Consider the following 18,517-nt stretch of genomic DNA (forward strand, 5'->3'; position numbering starts at 1 on the left):
AAATGCCCCAGACGGGCCGACCTCTGGCAACATGGCCAGGTGGGTGAAGGAGCACCCCAGCTCCTCCTTTTGCTATCTTCATTTCCCAAGCGGCGTCCCACACCCCCTTCTCCAGGAGCTCAGGCGGCCTCCCTGCCTGCTCCCTCACGTTCCCAGTGATCAACTGGCCCATGTGAAAAGGATCATGGCGACAAGATCTAATGTGATACAGTTCCTGAGGGTGGGGAGGGGTGCCCAGTATCCAAGCCAGAAGCTGGCACGGCTGGTAGTGGGTGGGGCTTGGCAATGATATCCTCCCAGATCTAGAGCAGGGTGCCCTGGCTGCTCCTGTGAGTGGAGTTTCAGAAAAGGCAAAGAGTGCTTATTCTGGGGTTCTTCTCAGGGGGTGTGTGCGAGCGTGTGTGTGCATGTGTGTGTGGGTGTGCACGCTCATTGGTATGCATGCATGTCTGTGTTTGCAGAGGTGGGTTAGGAGAGGGGATATGCTCCAGTGAGAACAGTGATTGCTAAATTCTCCTTCCAGAAGGCTGAGTTCAGTTGTTTGCAGGGTTCTTGTTTGCTGACCGGAGATTAAACATTTGCAATCAGGGCTAGAGGCTGAACTTCCTGGCTCAGCTGCTCTTCTGAGTAAATATCAAGCAAATTACCCAAGAACACCACTGTGAAAAGACCACAATCGTTAGTCTGCTGATTCGTCAGGCAGTTGGTTCAACCTGGAGTCCATCCAGCGGCAACCGGGGCCTGACCTTGGATCCCAGTGCCTCCCTAACGTAGATCATGCACCAGCCAAGTGCTAGCAGCAACTAGAAAGTCAGAACAAGCCCCCCAACCTGAGATCTGACTGGCTCTGCAGAGGCTGAACTTATCTCTTCATTTCTAGGTTTCCATCACGTTCAACTCACTGACCTGGTACATTTGCACTCCCTGGGGCACTGTGACTGGGAAATCTTGTAGTGCACTTAGGAACCGGTCTGCAATCTCAGGATGATGACGGCTGTCCTGAGAGAGGATCCAAGACAATGAAGAGGAGCTGGTTAGTCTGGATTTAGCTGGTTTACAAGACCATGACTAGGCTAAGGTATCCTAGAGGCCTGGATAACCAAAATCCATATCACCTCTTAGGTTTCACTTGTTTATTTATAATTCTTGCTAACCCTGCCCATCCCCCCACCCCAACCCACCAAGCACACAGTGAGGAGCTGGACTGCCTGGTCTGGATCTGATCCTCATGTCATCACAGAGGGCGGGAGCCCTGTCACTGAGCCGGGGAAGAGGGCGCTTTGAGCTGGATAAAGTCTGGAATAAGCAGGAGTCTGTTTTCTACAAACAGGTCCCAATCCTGATTGCTTATCTCAGGAATTCAGCTTTACTGGGAGAGCAGTAAAATTGGGCCAGCTCTTCGGGATGTCACTGAAACATAGCAGGTGTCCTGAAGCAGAAGTTAAATGGCAGCAAGGTTGTCCTGGGGGATGAGGTTGGTTAGTGAGGTCCCCATCCGGGACAATGGAACTTAGATGATCTAGGAACAGTGGACTATGGTGGGTGCGGCTGGGGAACAGGGGAATGGTGGTCAGGGGAGGGGCGGAAGAAGAGAGAGAATGAGAATGCTTTACTTTGATTAACTTATTCCAAAAGTTTACAGTTAGAAAATTATTTCAATATTAGCATTCACATCACTTTTGGTCTTTTTAAAAATGAGATTTTATTTCACAACTCATATTGGGTATAAAATTCTAGAATGGGCAAAATGAATCTACAGGACTACACAGCAGGTCAGGGACTGTCCCAGCAGGGGTGGGATGGTGACATGAAGGGGCCACAGGGTTACTTTCTGGGGTAATAGAAGTTATTTCTATCTTGGTTGAGCTGGTGGTGTCACAATGCCCCGAATGGTAACAGGTGCACTTGTTATACATCCATGGTACTCCAATAAGGTGAATTCTGAAAGGAAAAGATGGCAAGCTGGAAGCAGAGGCACCGTGATGTTTTAGCACTCAGGGCATGCAGTAGACATTAAGGGGCTGAAGGCCTCATGGACCCCTTGTGGCTCAATCCTGGGAGGAAGTGACAAGGCCTGATCCAAAGCAGGAGACAAGCCATGGCACACAATGCCCACAGTTTGCAGAAGTTACCAGACAGCTGTGGGCTCATGGCTACAAGAACATTAAAGCCAAATGGGCTGCCCTGATGTCCCTCCCCAATGTAGACCTTGATGTCCTACCTCCCAGTGCCTTGGAACGTGACCTCATGCAAATAAGGTAGGGGCTCTACTAAAGTGGCACTCAAGTTAAAATGAAGTCATTAGGATGGGCTGTTATCCAATATAACCGGTGTTCTTACTAGAAAGGGCAACGTGGCTATACCATTGATATATCACATATATCACGAGATAGCAGAGATCAGCATGATGCTTCTGCAAGCTAAGAAACACTTGAGTTTGCCAGCAACCCTGAGAAGCTAGGTGAGAGGCACGGGACAGTCTCCCTAGGAGCCCTCCAAAGGCACCGACCCACAGAAGGCACACACCCTGTGGACACCGACCCTGTGGACCCTGTGGACGCACTGACCCTGTGGATTTCGGCCTCCAGCGTCAGGAGATGCTGCATTTCTGTGGTTCTTTGTCATGGCAGCCCTAGCCAGCTCATTCATGAGGGCACTTACAAGCACAGAGCACAGCTTTGCCAGCTTCTTCAGCTCCTGCAAAACCTCCAGGTAGAATTTGAAGAAGAAGCTGACCACCAGGGTCCTCTTGAATTCTACCCGGCCACCTGGAGCCGAGCCCATGAGGCGGACTTCCTCCAGAAGCAGCCTGCAAGCCTCATCCAGCATCAGCTCATTCCAGCGCCTAAGAGGGTTGGAGCCGAGAGGATCAGTTAGAGCCAGAGTCCATTGCACAGCAGAGGGTGGATACTGGACAGCGATGTTTCAGAGACCTCCGAGTTCCCTTTGTTCGGTGGGACAGAGTGCAGAATCAGCTAATCAGGCTTCTCAAGAAAACCAAGGCCTGGAGAGACTGCATTGAGGGGCTAATGGTCATAGCAGGAAGAGAACAGCACTTGTTTCACTGTAGCATAGGCCGTGCACATCTGGAGCCAGAACATGCTAGAACCAGGTATCAGAGACACACCACAGGGGCCAATCTCACTATGAACTGAACGAGACTCAGACTGGAATACTGAGGAAGGAATGGGTGCACTCCCACAGTGAGAGCCTGGGGTGCTGCCCCGTGTGGGCTTGCTGGAGTGTGGATCTGCCCAAGAAAATAAAGGCTGGAGGGGAAGAAACCACATCTGGACTGCTGTCGGGCTGGGCCTTTTTTGTGGGCTCCCCCACTCCAAGAGAGGCACCTAATGAGTTGAAATCAATTCAGATTTAATTCATTCAGCAAAATTACAGGGAGAACCAACAGTGATTTTGTCTGTAGGAGTTCCCATCTTCCCAGGCCGTGCTCAGCTCTTGCCAGAGCCAGATTCCCAGTTGTTTGTCTCCAGGTCAAGTTTCTTTCCCAGGATGCAGGCCCTGTGGCTCACCTCCCCAGGAGCTGTTGGCAGGATTTTCGCGCGATGATGGGGGCGGCCCCCACGCCTCCATAGGCAATGCTCAGGTCCTCTACGGTGTCTGTGCCTTCTCTGAAAAGCACACGCATGCTGGCAGTTACGTCGGGCAGGGCGTTCTGCTGGCACTGAGCCTGTCGGAAGGCTGACACGAATTCCCACTGTGAAGACAGAAACCATCTGGGGTTATTAACGCCAAGGGCATGGGTTCTGCCTCTTGGTGTCTCTGATTAATCACTGAGATGCAATCTAAGGGGACATGCATGAGGACAGCTGGCACAAGGAGAGGACACTTGGCTGCCTCCTGTTCAACGTGAGCATGACATCCTTCCCCGGCCTGTTCCCAGGGCCCTGGACACCCTCAAGGAACTCAGATCCCATTCGCTTTTGCTCTGAGGCCAGGAAACACACCCACCCAGAAACACCCCCGCGTGTCACTCCCTCCAGTCTCCAGTGGCCCTTGTCTGCTGTGGGGGAGGAGGAACCCTCCTAACACAGGGGCTTTTAAAGGTGCTTTGCTTCCAGGCTGAGGAGGCCTAGCACATTTCTTGGTTTGTAGAAATGAGCACTCTCCCTTTTGGCAAAGCTCATAGGGAGCCAAGAGAACTTTCTAGTCAGGGGCCAGGGAGTCTGGTGCTGGGAGTAAGAGGCACAAGCTGCCCTCAGCTGCCCCCTTGGTGCCAGGACCTGGCGGGCCGAGGTCAGAGCAATGAGGATGACCCTTGGCCAGGGGCACACCCATCTGCACTGTCCCAAGGGGCTTCCTGCTTGCATCTGCCTCATTTCGTGTCTGCTGCCTGGCCACACACGTGCGCCTGAATGGCAGCACATTCCCAAGTTTCCATTCCAAAGGAAACACCAACACAGGTCACCCAGAGCTGAAAGCTAACTAACTAAAGTCTAACTAACCTAAGACTTGCTGGCTTTTGATTGCTGTGAGTCTCTCTCTCTCTCTCTCTCTCTCTGTGTGTGTGTGTGTGTGTGGTGTGTCCTGTAATGCCTTTCTTTGCAAACACTGTCCTTTGGGTTTCAGCTGCAGCTTTGTGGAGAGGCACAGGGAGCTGGGGTTGAGACCAGAGGCCACCTCTGTAGCCAGCTGCATGGTCACACAGATGCTGACAACTGGAAGCCTTCATGCTCCCAAATGCCACTGGGCTGGCTGGCGTGGAGGGTGGAGGGCCAAGCCCTAGACCCCATCCCTCTGTGGGTGCAGTGAGAAGCCCCACCCCACAGCCAGGGCTTGAACCCGTGGACCTGAGCGGGTGTGGAAGCATGAGCACAGGCCCTCTGCAGGCCGCACCCCACAACAACAACCCCCCGCAAATCCACACCCGGGCGAAGCCTGCTCGCAGCTGGCACAGGGCCTCGGTGCTGGGCCAGTCCTCAGTGGGACAGGAAACGGGTTTTCAGGGCAGAGTTGTCATCCTGCCACGTGTTTTCAGATTTCTAACGATGGGCTGGGCTCAGTTATACAAAGGGAAAAATGACCCTGAGAAGGAGCCCGTGGAATTGTTACCTTTTGCGAGTGAGGGATGTACACGGACTCCAAGATTTCCTGCGGCTTGGGGTCCGCGCTCGCCAAGCCAGCCAGGAAATGTTCATCCAGGGGAGTGCGCCGCGCTCCATCTGCGGGAGAAAATGGCATCCCGGCATCTCGGCACGGTCCCCACGGCCACCGCGAGAGGACGCCGCGGAGAAGAAAGGATCAGCTTCCTCTGCAGGGGCCTGGGCTGTGACACAGCCGCGGGGGTCCCGTTCCCGCCACAGGAAGGGGCAGCTGCTCCTGATGCTTGGCCTTCTCTTATCGGCTCAGGCGCTCTGCGAACCTTCCCCGGGTTGGGGGGAGGGGGGCTTTCCTCTTGCAACCCAGGCTGGCTCCCTACGCACTCACAGAACGCGCCCAGCACTGACCATCGAGGCATCGGGCACGGCTGAAGCTAACCCGGGCTCTGTTTCCACACCTCGCAGAGCCCTCGTCATCAGCTGGGCATTAGGTTCTTGCCACCGTCAGCTCCTGCGAGAGGTACTTTGTACTTTTATAACAAACTGAACTATTCACGCTCGCTTCACGCTCCTCCCAGCCCAGCTGTCAACTCCTAGGGATCAGAGCTGGCTTTCAAAAGCCACGTGGACCCCCCAGGGGGCACCACGCGGCGATCACACGATGGCCCTGGGCCTCTGACGTGAGACCCCTGGCGCCATCAATGCCGAGCTGGCTGGACCATGAGTGGAGCAGTGGGGGAGGCAGGGCTGCCCCAAAGGAGCCCGTGCTGATCTTTGCCTGGCCGCGTGCCCTGCTGCTGCGCAGGCGCAGGCGAGCTGCGTGCTGCTTCGTGCCGGGGTGGGGGATGTGCTCTTCGGCTGAGCTGGGAAGGCAGAGCCCATAAGCAGAAGGTAACGGCCAAGACCCCAGGACATCGCAACAGCTCTGCTGTCACTGCCACCGCTACTGCTGGGTGAGCGTGCCTCCTTCTATACGCTTGGGCCCAGAACTGTTTCACGTTTCAGGGTCTTTTCTGGATTTTTCAATATCTGCATATACATAATGAGATATCTTGGGGGATAGGACCAAGTCTAACCCAGAATGCATTTCTGTCTCATATGCATGTGATGCACAGAGCCTGAAGGGGATTTTTCGTGCGCCTGTAGAACTTTCCACTGTGGCATCGTGTGAGTGCTCAACAATGGCGGATTTGGGGTTTGGATTTTTGGATGAGGGGTGCTCAGGGGAGCTGCCCTCACCATCCTGGTGCCTCGGTCCCAGCTGCTCCTGTTGTAGTCCTTGGGGGTACACACTGGGGCTGTCCCAGCCCATAAGCCTGACTCAGCAAAAAGCTTGGCTCCGTCAGGAGGGAGAGGCTGAGAGCCGCGGGGGTGGACGCCTTTCCTGGGCCACGAGAGTCTGAATTCCCTGCACTGAAGGAGTGCACAGTGTGGTCCACAGATATCTCGGGGTGGGTCCAGCGCCCATTCCTGCTTGGCTGCACCTTGGAAATCCACAGGGGCCAAGGCTGCGATTGCTACCCTGCTCCCTGCAAGCCTGGGGCGCTTCAGTCCACAGGAGCTGGCGGCCACCCACAGTGAGTAGGAAAGGAGGTATTGGATGGGTTGTAAGTGAGGGATGGAGAGAAACAGAAGGGACATTTTAGGGCTGGAGGCCCAGGGAGAAGAGGTAAGTACTCTGGTCGGGAAGTCAGGCAGACTGGGGTTCACACCTGCCATGGCTGGAGTGTTTATCTCTTCCAAAACCTGTGTTGAATTCAATGCCACTGTAACAGTATTTAAAGGGTGGGACCTGCAGGAAGTGCATATGCCTTGAGGGTGCCATTATAAAAGGGCTCTCTTGCCCTCCTACCTTCTACCATGGGATAATGGAGCCAGAAGCCCTCCCCAGACACTAAGTGTTGGTACATTAACCTTGAAGTTTTCAACCTCCCAAGAAATACATTTTTCTTCTTTATAAAGTACCCATTCTCAGGGATTTTGTTATAGCAACTCTAATGAACTAAGGTGAAGCCCTCCCCTGATGAGCTACCTTACTTGGGGGTTGAGTGGATCTGAGATGTGTGAGGTGGCCAGCACAGCCCGGCACGTGGTTAGCCCCGGGCTGCAAGGGCATTAACACCTGCAGAGCAGTTGAAGGCACCGTGGGTGCACTGGAAGGAAGGGAGGTTTACCAGGGAGCTGCCTCTGACTGCTCCCTTCAGCCAGCCATTGACCATCCGTGCCCCCTGGAACCCACAATGTCAGCTATGTGTCCTCATCAGACATGGCAACGGGAGGGAAAAGGGGCACTTAGAGGGTGTGTGGCAGAGGTCTCAGCCCCTGTTGGTGGAGAAAGGTCCATGAAGAGGAGGAGGAGGCAGTGGGCTGTCCCTCAGGCCGCAGAGGGGGTGCTCGCTGCAAGCTCGTGCTCATCTCAGCCTCCGTACACCACCCCGTGTTCCCTGGCCAAGCACAGACATGTGGGCTAACACGTGTGAGTGAGCTGTGTGTGTGTGCACTGGCACCTGTGTGTGGTGTCAGAAGGAATCGCCAGCCACCCCTTGCAGCAATGTGCCTGGACTCCCCTTGGTGAACCAAGTACCAGGGACCTGGCTTCTGATGTAGAGCAATTCCTTAAACTCTAAAAAGAGACCAGAGACTTTTAGGTGCAGTCCAGAGTGGCCCAGGGTGGCTTACCTTCAGATATCAGATTCAGAGTCACATTGCCCACAGCAAGAATCGGATTCAGGTCTGAGTAGCAGTGGCGGCTTATAACATGTCCTCCTAGGGACTGAAGAGAGAGGGTCACAGCTCGGTCACTGTCGCAACTCCTCCACCCCGCAGGCACCTGCTTTTGGTCCTCCCGGTGGCTGTGAAAGGGTCTGGAGGACTCTGGGCCACTTTAGTCCTTTCCCCCTTCACAGAGGGGATTCCGTTCAGTGTCCGAGGGGGCCCTGCTGGGTCCTTTGGAACAGAGGAGGCATTGCCGGCGGCTGAGACTCCCCAGCATTTGGTACGTCTGCCTGCTATCTAACCTCCTGATACATTTGATGCTGTGGAAAAAGTTTCTGGAAAAATGGAATGAAAAGATAAGGAGGGGGTGGTGTTTGGAGCTGCAATATATAGAGATATGTAAGATATGATCCAGTGGAATTTCTTTAGGAGTGCCAAGTTAGTTTTACATTAGAAAATCAATAGAAGTCACTGAACAGAACAAAGAGGGAGAAAATTATTTTCTCCATAAATACAAAAAAAAGCACTTGATGAAATTCAATACAAATTCATTATAAAAACACTCAGCAAGGGGCTGGCGTCATGGCACACTGGGTTAATCCTCCACTTGCTGCGCTGGCATCCCATATGGGCACCGGTTCTAGTCCCAGTTGTTCCTCTTCCGGTCTGGCTCTGCTGTGGCCTGGGATAGCAGTAGATGGCCCAAGTACTTGGGTCCCTGCACCCTCATGGGAGACTGGGAGGAAGCACCTGGCTCCTGGCTTCAGATTGACACAGCTCCGGCCATTTCGGCCATTTGGGCATTTGGGGAGTGAACCAATGGAGGGAGGACCTTTCTCTGTCTCTCTCTCTCCTCTCTGTCTGTAACTCTGCCTCGCAAACACACACTCACACACACACACACACACACACACCACTCAGCGAGGGGTGGGCATTTAACCAGGTAGTTAAAGTCCCTCGTTGGAGCTTCTGGGTTCAATTACTGACTCTGGCTCCTGACTCTAGCTTCCTGCTAATGTAGATCCTGGGAGGCAGTGGTGGTGGCTCAAGTGCAGTTGGTTCCCTGCCACCCAGTGGGAGACCTGGACGGAGTTCTTGACTCCTGGATTCAGCCTGGCTCAGCCCCAGCTCTTGGGGTATTTGGGAAATGAACCAGCAGATGGAAGACCTCTCCCTTTCTCTCTCTTTCAGATAAATAAGTTTAAAAAAAGAGATGTTTATTTGGTATAAAAATTTTTAAATTTATGCATATGAAGTATCTTTAAAAAGTTCATGGGTGGAGGATGGCCCAAGTGCTTGGGCCCTGCACCCCATGGGAGACCAGGATAAGTACCTGGCTCCTGCCTTCGGATCAGCGCGGTGAGCTGGCCGCAGCGCGCTGGCCACGGCGGCCATTGGAGGGTGAACCAACAGCAAAGGAAGACCTTTCTCTCTGTCTCTCTCTCTCACTGTCCACTCTACCTGTTAAAAAAAAAAAGTTCATGGGAAATGTGTATTATGAAAAAACTATGCGTGGATTTCATTTTTCCCCCTCACCAAAATGGGCTTATCTTTTTTTTTTTTTTTTTAAGATTTTTATTTGTTTATTTGAAAGTCAGAGTTACACAGAGAGAGGAAAGGCAGAGAGAGAGGTCTTCCATCCTCTGGTTCACTCCCCAGATGGCTGCAATGGCTGGAGCTACGCCAATCTGAAGCCAGGAGCCAGGAGCTTCCTCCGGGTCGCCCACTTGGGTGCAGGGGCCCAAGCACTGGCCATCTTCTACTGCTTGCCCAGGCCATAGTAGAGAGCTGGATGGGAAGAGGAGCTGCTGGGACTAGAACCAGCACCCATATGGGATGCTGGCGCTTCAGGCCAGGGCATTAACCCACTGCGCCACAGCGCCAGCCCCTGGCCTTATCTTTTATTTCCATTTCTCCTCCAGATTTTTATAGGTGCGGACACTCAGGTGGAGAGAAATGATGATACTTGACTGTGGTCTCCCAGCTAAGCGGTAACAGGCCTGGGTACGAGCCCAAGCAGCGAGGCTCCGCAGCCAGTTCTGCTCTCCCCGCTACCCAGCTCGGACGTGGCCACAGTGCAGATGGCCCCAGAGATGGCCATGCTGCCGTGGGCCCACAGAATCTCAGCCTCATCTCCCGCGGGCTCTGCAAGGGCCAGGGTTCAGGGGCATCCACACCATTGGTGGAAGATTGCCCCTCGACTTCCTGGCCTACTTCTCCTGGATCCGATTGAGCCTGTAGCATCCCAGAACTGGGAAGGAGACAGCCAGCCCCTCATCTCAGTACCCTGCTACCCACGAGTGACGGAATGTCCAGTGACTGCCCATGTGCTGCTGTGGTCTGGGCTGGAACACAGCCAGGAACAGGGAATCCTTCTTCTATCAGCAGCTCAGTTTTGAAGTTCCCTTGTTTTCCCTGAGCTGAAATTGCTTCCCCTCGCAGGCTCACCCATGGGTCACCCTGGGACTATCCTGTGTGATCCCGTGTGGTGGCACCTGTCCCTCCTGAGTGTATAGATATTCGGTGGCAGCTCTTGTGTTCCCTTTGGCTGTCGTCATGCAGCCGTTCCTCTTTCAGATGTGGTCTCCAACCCTCACCCTCCAGCCACCACCTCCTGGCCAGGCTCCGGCGTGTCCAGGCCTAGCCCCAGACGGGGCACAGAACACGTTGGACTTGACAGCTTTTTCAAAGGAGACCTGTCCTCCCAGATTCCTCGTGTCCCAGGAATTTCTAAAATACCATTTGGGGTACACAGGAGAGGGAACATACATGTTTTGGAAACCAAGCAATGTCTCTTTTTCTTTTCTCCTTATCCTTTCCTCCAGTGGTTTGAACCATCCAGAGAAGAGCAGGCTACCTTCCCCGTTGTAGATTCTATACTTTTGCCAGTGCAGTCTGAGAATCAAGCTGGACACACTTTTCCCCCAAGATCCGCACAACCATGACGTTCTTCTCTATGAAACTGCTCTAAGGAACTCGATTTTGGGTTCTCTTTTAAATACTTTATGAAGGTGTTCACTAGTTTCAAGTATTTATTTACTGTGCCTTTTGCATCAATTGTCCAGATTCTACCCATGGCTAGTTCACCATTTCAGCGAGATCAGGAGGCACTGGGTGTGTGCGGTGGTTGAAAGCAGGGGCCTACCGCCAGATTCCGGATCTGCTGGCCCGCCAGAGACTGCAGGTGCCTTACGAGGGCTCGGTAGGTCTGGGTTTTCTCCTCCGGGAGCTCAGATATCCTCTCAACCAAGATGTCCTTCACCTGCGCCAGGCTGCAGCCAGCCCCAATCGTTAGACCTGGCAAGAAAGTAGTCTTTGAGTGGTGGTGGTGGTGCTGGGGGTGGGGGTGGAGAAACAGTTGAACCATAACCATGGCACCGGGGCCTTGGTGTTCAGCCTGTGTAGGACTTTGTCTTGCTGGCTGCAGAGAGAATCACAGGGAGCTCAAAACTCCCAGATCAACCAGACCAGCATCCCCGGGCAGAGGACTTTTTAAAAGGCTCCCTAGGTGGTGTGTTTTCCTGTGTGTATCGCAGGATTTGGGAATTTCTGAGCTAGTCCACATTCTTCTTTGGACAAATGGAGGCTAGCAAGAATGAATGACAGTAACAACGCTCTGGTGGTAGAACCTACCAGAACTTTCTAAGATCCCTTCTTGTCTGATGGTGGTGAAGCTGTGAGAAGTTGCTTTGTGGTTAAAGGGGATAAATCTGATAGCATTGAGATAATGACAAAGATCTGGGTGGACATTTGGCGCAGTGTTTAAGATGCCCACATTCCATATCAGAGTGTCTGGGCTTGAGTCCTGGCTTCTTAGCTACTGATCCAGCTTCTGGATGATGCACACCCTGGGAGGTAGCAGGTGATGGCTCAAGTCCTTGGATCCCTGCCACCCATATGGGAAACCTGGATTGAGTTCCTGGCTCCTGGCATTGCCCTGACCCAGCTCAGGCTACTGTGGACATTTGGGGAGTGAATCAGTGGATGGAAAATCTTTGTTCCTTCCTGCTTTTCAAATAAAAACAAACAAATAAATCATTTAATACTGAATAAAGGCAAAGTTCATTCAGATCTTCAGGCCACTGTCTAGACAAAATGCTTTGACGGCAGGTTTTGTACTTGGTACTCAAAAGTCTTCAATAATTAGTCCTGCGAGGAACAACAGCTGGTCAGAAAAGACAGAGCCCAATACAAGGAGTTGTGTCAGGCATTATGTTGGGCATTATTGAGTTTACAGAGTTTGGGGTTTCCAGGGAGGGACCCGGGAGGCAGTGAGACAGCATCCAGGGGGTAGAGCAAGACTATTTGCTAACTGGCCAGGAAATAATTCAAACCATTGGCAACAGCTGCATCCATACTTTGGAGGATTGGCAGGATAATAACAGGAACTTCAGTGTAGGATGAAAGAGTTCTAATCAGTCTTCAAATTGCAGTACTCACTGATGACTCAGGCACCTTTAAAAATCAGCACCCAGAGTTCCTTGGGGTTTGCAGAACAATACTCTAACCTGTAGGGTTTGAGTTGACATCACTTGCAGGGCAGGGGTCTAAGTGTAGTTGGTCTGTTTTTAGCACGGTTCCAGTTGGGCTTTGCCTTTTCTCTTGTTGATTAATCTTTGAGAATATTTCACCCTCCACATGGCTGTGTTTTATCAATATTAAAAAGGGACTTGGCACAATACCTTCCCTACCCTTGCCAACATACACAACACCCCTACGGCTTCCCTCATTGCATCTAACTTAATTGATTAGGAAAACCACTGGCTGCTCCTATTATCTGCATGTTAAGCAAGCCTTGTCTAACAGGAACTGAGCTGTCCCCCCTCCCTAGATGTCTTAGCCTGGAGTGCTCACCCTGTCCCTGACTCAACATCTATAAAAAGCGCACTGTAACGTGGGCTCTGCTTCCGCCCTGGGCCTGCCAGCCGAGGTCTGTTGCTTCCCCCTCCCATGTTCTACTGGAGCCTGGTCTTTAACTTCTGCAAAAATTCTGGTTTTGTCTTTGTAGAAGTGCTAGGAAAGCTAAGCTTGTCTTTCACTTAATTAGATTCAGAGCCTTATTCAGAAACAGACTTAGTTTTATTATTAAGGTCAGAAGCATCACACAGACCAGCACAACTGGCTCTGATTTGGCATAAATAGGAAAGAGCAAGTAAGTCCCAGTCGAGAGTGAAATGCCAACTGTCTACTCTATTGTCTGGGTTCTCCTAAGCTTTCAAATTGGGCTGAGGCCACATGGATCCATTGTGAGGCTATCACTTGGCAATTTCCATTGCTCATAATATCATTTCACTTTCGGATTCTGTCCCGGTTGCCCCTCTTCCAGGCCAGCTCTCTGCTGTGGCCAGGCAGTGCAGTGGAGGATGGCCCAAGTCCTTGGGCCCTGCACCCCATGGGAGACCAGGATAAGTACCTGACTCCTGCCATCGGATCAGCGCGGTGTGCCAGCCGTGGCAGCCATTGGAAGGTGAACCAACGGCAAAAGGAAGACCTTTCTCTCTGTCTCTCTCTCTCACTGTCCACTCTGCCTGTCAAAAAAAAAAAAAAATCATATCACTTTGTGGTGGGTTATACTGGATTATTATTTATTGGAGAGGTAGAGAAAGACAGAGAGAGCTCCTCAGTGCCTGTGATGTTTAGGACTTGGCTGGGGCCAAAGCCGGGAGCCAGGAATTCAATCCAGGTCTCCCACAAGAGTTGCCGGAACCTAATGACCTATGCCACAACTGCTGCCTTCCAGGGTCTGCATTAGCAGGTGCTGGGTCAGGAGCTGAGGCTGGGAATTGAACCCAGGCATTGTCATTTGGGATGAGGGCATCTCACCTGCTAGATCAAGTATACTCTATTCATATTTTATTCCATCCTTCAGCACAAAACTTAGTTTACATTTCAGTGGCATTAGAAATGGCTTCAAGTATGAGTTTCAGAAAGGGGATTTCATTTTTACCCCATGCTTTTTGGAGTTCCTGGGCCTATGGACTGTTATACAGTGACTTTCTGGAGTGCTTACTGAAGATTTTGAGGAAAAAAAAAAAAAAAACAAGTATACTGAGCCAAATGTGTAGGTGATATGGACGAACATGGAAAATTTAGATATGCATTTGATTAAAGATTAAAGCTCTTCCAGGAGTTTATTTCCTGGGGCAGCTGCTGGGGGTGCAGGGTGGCCAGGATGGCTCTACCACATTCCTCCCGGCCTGCCCCTCTCCGCAGTGTCCTTCACTCTCCTGGGCCTTGGGAAAACTGTGAGAGGCAAAGCGACTTCTCCAGGAGCCACTAGAGGGCACTCATGCTTTAATTTTAAGAGGCCTGGAGGATGGTGCATTGTTTGCTTACTCAGATTTCTGGATCTGGCTTCGTTTCAGCTGCAGAAGCTAACCCAGCAGTGGGTGCAGACAGCCAGTGGGACTGGCCTCTGGGCTGGGCAGGGTGGAAAAGGGAGCAGGCAGTGGCTGCCAGCTTTGGACTTGGGGGCGGGGCGTGCTGCAGCTGACCACCGGCCAGACTGGGGAGCTGGGGTGAATCTGCTTCCATTTTTTGCATCTCAGTTTCTTCATCTATAAGGAAGGCCTGGGTTACTTCAGGAGTTTGAATTTTACTCTGCAGGGCCCTCCTGAGGACAGGGGAGGCAGGGGGAAAAGCCTTCCCCTACCTACAGATGGAGCAACCATTTTCATTTACTTAGTATACTTAAGACTTGCTTGAGAAAGGGGTTGTGGCGCTAAAGAGAGCCTTGAAAGAGGAGGACTGCATGATTCCTGGGGGGAAGAGTGGGGTCATGGCCTCCTGCCTTAACCGTCTGCCCACACTGCTTGTCTGTGTTCCCATTCCACATCTCCCACCGTGCCCTCTTCCACTCCTCTGCCTTCTGCGAACACCATGCTTCCAGCTAAATCTAAGTGCACACCTCCATTTTTCCAAATGGCATTCGGTACGCTCCCTGAATGGTCTCAAAATTGAAGCTGTGCAACCATGACACTGCACAGAACCCAAGAAGGGCTTCTGTTGCTAGCAAACAGGTGGGACCAGGCCAGGGAAGCGCAGGCTTGCGGACACACAGCTCAAGCTAAGCTTGACAGGATGGCTGGAGGCTAGCTAGGAAGGCAGGATTCTAGGATGACCGTGGCCAGGGCAGGTCCCCTTCCTCCCCATCTACTGACCCCCGCCCAACACATGGACCCTATACATTGATCTTGACTAAATCTCTCAGTCCAGTCAACCCCCTGTTGCTTGAGTTAAGAAAGTGATCATTATCATTACATCCATTACATTCAAGGTCTTGACCCACTCATTCATTTTTTTCCATTTTGATTTTTTAATCAGCCACTGACTGAGCCCTTCTGAGCATGCAAATACTAGTAGCTCTAGCTGATGGAGAGGGAATGCATCTTGAATGTGAAGTTCGGTGTGTTTTCTTCCTACTTTGTGAGTTGTGCCTTGCCTAATGTGGTATCTTGCACAGGGGGCTTCTGGGGTGTGGTCAGTGACTAGGAGTCTTTGTCCCACTTTGGCTCCTGGCATTGTCCCTGGCATGTGAGTGCCAGATAGTATTTCTCCTACTTTCCCCCTGCAAACATCTCCTCTTCCTTGGAATTGCCTGTCCAATGGATGGACAGTGCCTGACCTCCCTCATCTTGCCATAAGAGTGACACTGCAAATTTATCGTCACTGGGTCATGTGGCATTCTACCAACAAGAGTCCTGTAAGGTCTTGAACAATATGGTCCAGAGCCTCAGATTCCCTGAAAAGATTTTGCCAGTAAAGTTTCATGATGGGGATGTAGAGAAAAATGGCAAAGAGCCAGAAATAGGCCAGATGAGACACATGGATGAGGGGGTTCTGAATGGCTTGCCAAGTGGAAGCTTGGTGCACAGAATGCTTCATTGGCATCTTATAGAAACATCACGGGGCTGGCACTGTGGCATGGTGGGTTAAGCCACTGCCTGCAGCACCAGCATCCCATATGAGCAACGATTTGAGTCCCGGCTGCTCCACTTCTGATCCAGCTCCCTGCTAATGTGCCTGGGAAAGCAGTGGAGGACGGCCCAAGTGCATGGGAGTCTGCACCCATGTGGGAGACCTGGCCACTGGGGAGTGAACCAGTGGATGGAAGACCTGTCTCTCCCTCTCCCTGTAACCCTGCCTTTCAAATAAATAAGTCTTAAAAGAAATGAATAAGAAACATCAGGAACTCACCATCACTTGTTTTTGTTACCATCCGCAGCTCAGAGATCCTAGCAGCAGAGAGGAGAATCGGGTAAAAATGTCCTTGAGATTTCATTGCAGGTCCTGGAGAGAACATATATTTTGGGGGTAGTTAGGAAAGAGAAAACGTCTTTGCTGTGTGTTGAAATTTTCTCCTAAAAATACTCAGATGCAGACTTGAATGCCTGACAATACAAGCGTCCAGATGAGAAAGCGGTGGGCTTACATCCCAGCCACGTAAGTGTACTGAGCGTGCTCTCCCAATAGACACACTTAGCTACACACTCACTGCATTTACACAAAAAAATGGGACATAAAAAGGATGAGGCATTCTTATAGCACACACTGATAGGCACCAGGAGAAACATAGACACACATTTGTAATAGCCCAAACTTGACAACAGCTGGAGCTGTTTCAACAAGTTGTCCCTTCAGAGCAAACTGAATGGGCGCATGGTTCCCTGTTCGCACGGTGGAGTACGGCCCAGCCACACGCAGCAACACGGGTGAATGAGGGAGGCAAACTACAGGGCAAGAATGCAGCTCAGTCTGCCTTCGTGAAGTTCAAACACTCCCGAAATTAGTAAGACTGTGTAGGGACTCCGGTATGTGTGGCGGAATTATAAAAACAAGGGAGAGAGTAGCCAAGGCAAATTCAGGCTAATGAGTACCTTCAAGAGGGAAGGGAAAGGCAGGAAATGTAGCTTGGGAGGGCCCGTGAGGGCTCTGAAAGGGGATGGGGGCTACCTGAGTGTGTAGTGTGTTAGCACATCTGTGCATATCTTACACAATCCTATGATGTCTATGCCATATTGAACATGAACAGAAAAGGACAATGTGATTTTATAAAGCTCTCTAGTACAGCCCACCCCAACTCAGGGTGTTAGGCTGCGTCCTACCTACCAGGGTATATGTGCGCCCAGCCTTGGAGACTGGCTTTGTGAGAAAGGATGGTGTTTTCAATCCCTAAAAAGCAGCTTCCATAGACTGAGAACTGCGTGCGGCACAAGAAGTCCAGCTCTGAGTTGCTGGTGGAACGGGAGCCCTTGTAACCAACTCACCCAGCGAGGTGCTGCCCAGGACGACAGGGGCTTCCGGGTGCCTCACTTTCAGCTCCAGGAGCTCCTTGAGGGTCCCAGGGGAGATCCAAGTCACTCTCTCTCCATAAAAAGTCAGGGTTGGTTTTTCTGGGTTCTCTGCCATCCTCTGAAGGCAAATGACAGGCACATGTCGTCTGCGCACGCCTGTGCTCCTGGGTTACTCGGGACTGGGGAGGTCAGTTCCTCTGGAAGACTGCAGGTGTTCCGGGGGCCACTCACCCCCAAAGGCACTCACTGCACCCACCAGCTAATGCTTGAATTTCCATAACTTGGATGGCTTTTGGGGGACAAGTGGCAATGTAAGCTGACATCTATCATTGACCTTTGTTCAAAATTGAGCTCTCACATCCAATCTTCCAAGTTGTATCCAGAATACCCTTGCTTCTCACTACCTCCACCCCACCCCCAAACCCAGCAGCCTGGCCCCGCCCCCTGCCATATCTCAGGATGCCAATGTCCCCTGTCTGGTGCCTCTGCAGAGCATTCTCAACACTGCAGCAGAAACCCGAGGGAGACACCCCTCCTTTGTCCAACCCCCCTCACAGCTTCTCGTTCCAGACGGAATGAAAGGCCAGCAGTGTTGAGCAGAGCAGGGTTGGCTCCTCTCAGCTTCTGATCCTCCCCTTGCTCCTGTGCACCTGCCAGGGTGGCCACCACTCTTTTCCTTAATCAGGCCAGGGGTTCACCTGCCCTTCGGACCTTAGCGCTTACTGTTTCTGCCGGTTGGGTTGCCTGTCCCCACATACCTTCATGTCTCCTCCCTCACTACCTCCCAGATCCTCTCCAAATGTCACCTTCTCTGAGGTCTTCTCCAGCCAGCATATTGCCAATGGCAATGGCCCATGCCCAACTCTCCTTCTCTGTTTCACGTTTTTCCTTAGCCTTTCCCTCTCGCTAACATTGCATCCTTCAGCTGTCACATCGCTCATTGCCCATCTCTCTCACAAGATTAGCAGCTGCTCGAGGGCAAATCTTTGAGTCCGTTTTGTTCCATGCTGTGTGTGGCATGGAACTGGCAGGTTGCTGAGTGAATAAATATTTGCAGAATGAAGGAACAAACACCTCAGAACCCATTCAGGAAAGGAAATTTTGTGCAATGGGACTGTGGATGCCCCAGAACAAAGATGGAGATGCTGACGGGAGGAAGGGCGAGGAAGGGGAGTGGGGAAGGCGCCCAAGAGTGCTCCACAGGGTCAATGCCCCGGATTGGCCCCAAAGGCTGGAGGGAAGCTTAACAATGCTGTGCCACCTGGACAGCAGACAGGGACACCCAGGTGACAATGAGAAGAGCAATGTGAAGTCCTGTAGAAACCAGCCCCAGCCGAGGCCCAACTCTGTCCAAGGGGTGGGTCAGGACTTGGTGAGCTGGGGAGGAAGCAGCCTTCATGATCTGTACAAACATGTCCACAATTTCATGGGGGGAGAGCAAATGGGGGGTTT

General features: G+C 51.9%; 1 protein-coding gene across 2 annotated transcripts in view; it reads right to left on the reverse strand.

Moving 5' to 3' along the window:
• The window catches only part of AOX2 (aldehyde oxidase 2), a 79,430-nt gene that overhangs the window by 47,463 nt on the left and 13,450 nt on the right, over positions 1-18,517 (reverse strand). The window contains exons 7-14 of one of the 2 annotated variants that reach the window (XM_089328021.1): positions 17,039-17,183; positions 15,969-16,061; positions 10,918-11,069; positions 7,737-7,830; positions 5,071-5,180; positions 3,531-3,715; positions 2,662-2,845; positions 907-999 (exon numbers count right to left, since the gene is read on the reverse strand). In XM_089328021.1, the coding sequence (XP_089184147.1) occupies positions 907-999; positions 2,662-2,845; positions 3,531-3,715; positions 5,071-5,180; positions 7,737-7,830; positions 10,918-11,069; positions 15,969-16,061; positions 17,039-17,183 (1,056 nt within the window). The remainder of the gene's footprint in view (positions 1-906; positions 1,000-2,661; positions 2,846-3,530; positions 3,716-5,070; positions 5,181-7,736; positions 7,831-10,917; positions 11,070-15,968; positions 16,062-17,038; positions 17,184-18,517) is intronic. The other variant, NM_001297488.1, reaches the window with a different exon arrangement.

Source organism: Oryctolagus cuniculus, chromosome 3 (genome assembly GCF_051225735.1).
Source record: "Oryctolagus cuniculus isolate XC-2025 breed Fujian yellow rabbit chromosome 3, ASM5122573v1, whole genome shotgun sequence".
Lineage (NCBI taxonomy): Eukaryota > Metazoa > Chordata > Mammalia > Lagomorpha > Leporidae > Oryctolagus > Oryctolagus cuniculus.